At 35.1% G+C, this 2979-nt stretch overlaps 1 protein-coding gene across 1 annotated transcript; it reads right to left on the bottom strand.

The window, feature by feature from the left end:
* Nucleotides 1-627: 627 nt before the first annotated feature.
* On the bottom strand, nucleotides 628-1238 carry mRpS21 (mitochondrial ribosomal protein S21). The gene has a single exon (XM_067135122.2). It carries the CDS (start codon nucleotides 1169-1171, stop codon nucleotides 902-904), a length of 270 nt encoding a protein of 89 aa, XP_066991223.1. The 5' UTR covers nucleotides 1172-1238; the 3' UTR covers nucleotides 628-901.
* Between the last annotated feature and the right edge of the window lie 1741 nt (nucleotides 1239-2979).

Below are 2979 nucleotides of genomic sequence, written 5' to 3'. Positions count from 1 at the left end.
CTATCTCCAGTTCACTCGTAGGTGTCGTCATATGCTATTAAATATATTCATTAGGGTACAAGGAGGGAGTAGAGGTGCAAAAATACTAGGTTTTTGTTTATTACCTGCCATATAGAACACTGAAGAGGACACTATATAGGACTGGTACAGCACATGACGACCATGTTTACTTGGTGACGGAGGGGTGATGAGACCCGAATTGGAGATAGCTGGATTGTGTACCGGACCCCTTAACTCCCAAGCTGAAGGATAGGCACATTACATACTTGCGTATCATCCAACCAGAACGGGGCTAAAACTTCAAGGGGTTTGAACCTTGATATATTCAATGTGCATGTCGCTACTGCATTTACAGTACATTATAATTAACAGGAAAATAAAAGAAAATGGATATACAATACCCGCACTGTAGTTTACTAACTAATAATGTTATCGGTTTTATGCCTCATTAACTGCTTTTATGATTTTCAGAGACGCAATTGCTAGAAAACGCAAACTCCGTGTGTAACTATAATTTCTTCGTTAGTCTGCAGTTGTCATTCTAACCTTTAAATCTTTAGTGATACACAGCTAGCACACTCGATGGACACTGCTATGATTTAATCTCACAGGCTTGAATACAACAGAGATTGCTCGATCGTGATATATTCTTCATTCAAACGTTACGGTTACATTGCATACTAAGGCAGAATGATAAACATTTCAATGAAAACAAGTAAATAATAAAAATCTGCTTTAATACAAAACCAAACTAACTGATGCAGTATGTAAGTTACCCAATTTAAATGCCGCAGCAAGGCATGATTCAAGAATCCGTTTTCAGTAACATAATAGACATTTGTCCGGTACAACTACCAACTAACCACCTGTATATTAACAATCCGCTGTAAATCGGCATTCTTCAATAGCAGCCAGGAAATGGTTCAAGTCTATTTTTCCTTAATACGAACTTTATTTTTCGGTCCATGTCTTCATTGTATATAGCTTTACACTTCTCATAGTTAATTCTTCGTCGAGTCTGAAATGGTTTTTCGTAGTAACGAGTACGACGATACTGATCAAAAATACCTTCTCTTCCTAATATCCTGTTCAAAAGTTTACAAGCTTCGTCCACATTTCCATTTCTCACTAAAACTGTACGAGCTATAAACGGTGTATGACGGAGTACCATTCTTTCAAACTGCTGTTCGCAGAACAATGCAAAACCAGGAAACAGAACGGAAACAGTCAAACGGTAAAGTAAACTTTTCCACGAGCAAAGAGAAGGATCACCAAAATAAGCCGGAAGAAAAACAAGTGAGTCAGACTTTGACAGGTAGCCAACACCATGGCTTGAAAATTCTCCAATCAAGCTCTAAAAACCTCTATATAACTCCCGGGGGGAAAAAAAGGAGAAAAAAACCTTTCAGATTTTGAACAGTTCCAAATAAGATTTGCATTATTTTTGTTTCCTTATAATTTCATTATTTTGATTTCTCCTCTCTCTACCTTTGGTGAATGCAGAGGTACCTACAGTACTTAACTCGGTTACGGTACACAAGCCGGTACTAGCGACAGGTAATAATAATAATAATAATAATAATAATAATAATAATAATAATAATAATAATAATAATAATAATAATAATAATAATAATAATAATAATAATAATAATAATAATAATAATAATAATAATAATAATAATAATAATAATTTATTTTATTTTTATATATTTTTTTTTACAAGGAGTGTGGAAAATCTTGCATGAGACACTTGTGAAAGTTGCACTCCACAAGTGTGTGGGATTCTTACCAAATACACTATAGAATATACTGGACCCTTCCGCTTTCTCCTGAACTAAACTGTGAAACATGTTGACAGTGGCACACCTGGCGGCCCGACCTTAAACATCACGCGGTAAGATTAAAACTAAAAATGATGTATGTTAAAACTGATAGAAATAAAGAAACTACATAATTATTTTTGAGTTGTTCTACTACGAAAGTTGAATGCTAATAATGATAGAAATAATGAAACTCAATAATGATTTCGTTTTATCCGAATTCTTGGCTGAATGGCCAGCGTTGAGGCCTTCCGGTCAGAAGATCACGGATTCGATTGCCAGCGGGATCGTGGATTTTAATCGCGCCTAATTAATTCTTCTGGTTCGGGGACTGGGTATTTGTGTTTGCAACAACACTTTCTCTTCATATTCAGACAACACACTACACTTCCAACCATCACAGAAACACGCAATACTTATTACTAGCCCTCGGATTTTTAGGTGGTAAAATGTTATTTAGCTGCCTCAAATAGGCTCTCAAATAGGTTCAAAAATATTTTAGGCAGCTTCAATTTTACATATTTTACTAGGCATCTATTGAAATACATTGTTTATTTTACTTAATTGTTAATAACTTGTTAGGGGGAAATATAATACACATTTAATTCACCTCTTTGCTGCAAATGTCACAGAATATAATTTTATCACACGATGTGAAATGGGGAAACTCATGTAAATTTTTAATTAAAGGCGACTTGCAACCTGACACTTTCAGCATAATTCACACACTGAAGATACGGGAATATTGAAATGTTCTTATAGATTGGAATTTTTATTCCAGCAGATCAATGGATACTGTCTCCAGCCTCGTGACAGACTACGTAAGTGTTCGCTGCAGGAGTTCTTGAGGCTTTCTGGGGTGTGGTTTACAGCTTTCCGATTTTAAGATTTTGTTTAAGATACTGAAAACGAGTCAGCAAATATTGTATTTTCTCGGAATATCGATTTAGGGATAAAAATAGGAATTATAGAAATAGAGGCAAATATAGGTTCTAAATGTCAATTCAGGCATTTTTAGGCACTATAGAACCACCGTTTCTAACCTTGTAAATACATGAAACGAGTAAATACAACTTCCTTTTCAGTTCTGTCTTCAAGAATAAAATAGGCTTTTCCCTAAAATTCGAGGTCTAGTATGTACCTCTATATAGGGTTG

The sequence above is a fragment of the Anabrus simplex genome, chromosome 1 (assembly GCF_040414725.1).
Source record: "Anabrus simplex isolate iqAnaSimp1 chromosome 1, ASM4041472v1, whole genome shotgun sequence".
Classification (NCBI taxonomy): Eukaryota; Metazoa; Arthropoda; class Insecta; order Orthoptera; family Tettigoniidae; genus Anabrus; species Anabrus simplex.
The sequence above is the reverse complement of the archived record's forward strand: the minus strand, read 5'-3'. Positions and strand labels throughout refer to the sequence as shown.

Bases quoted from the DNA above. Each gene is read 5' to 3' on its own strand.
- mRpS21 (XM_067135122.2), bottom strand. From the start codon at position 1,171: ATGGTACTCCGTCATACACCGTTTATAGCTCGTACAGTTTTAGTGAGA.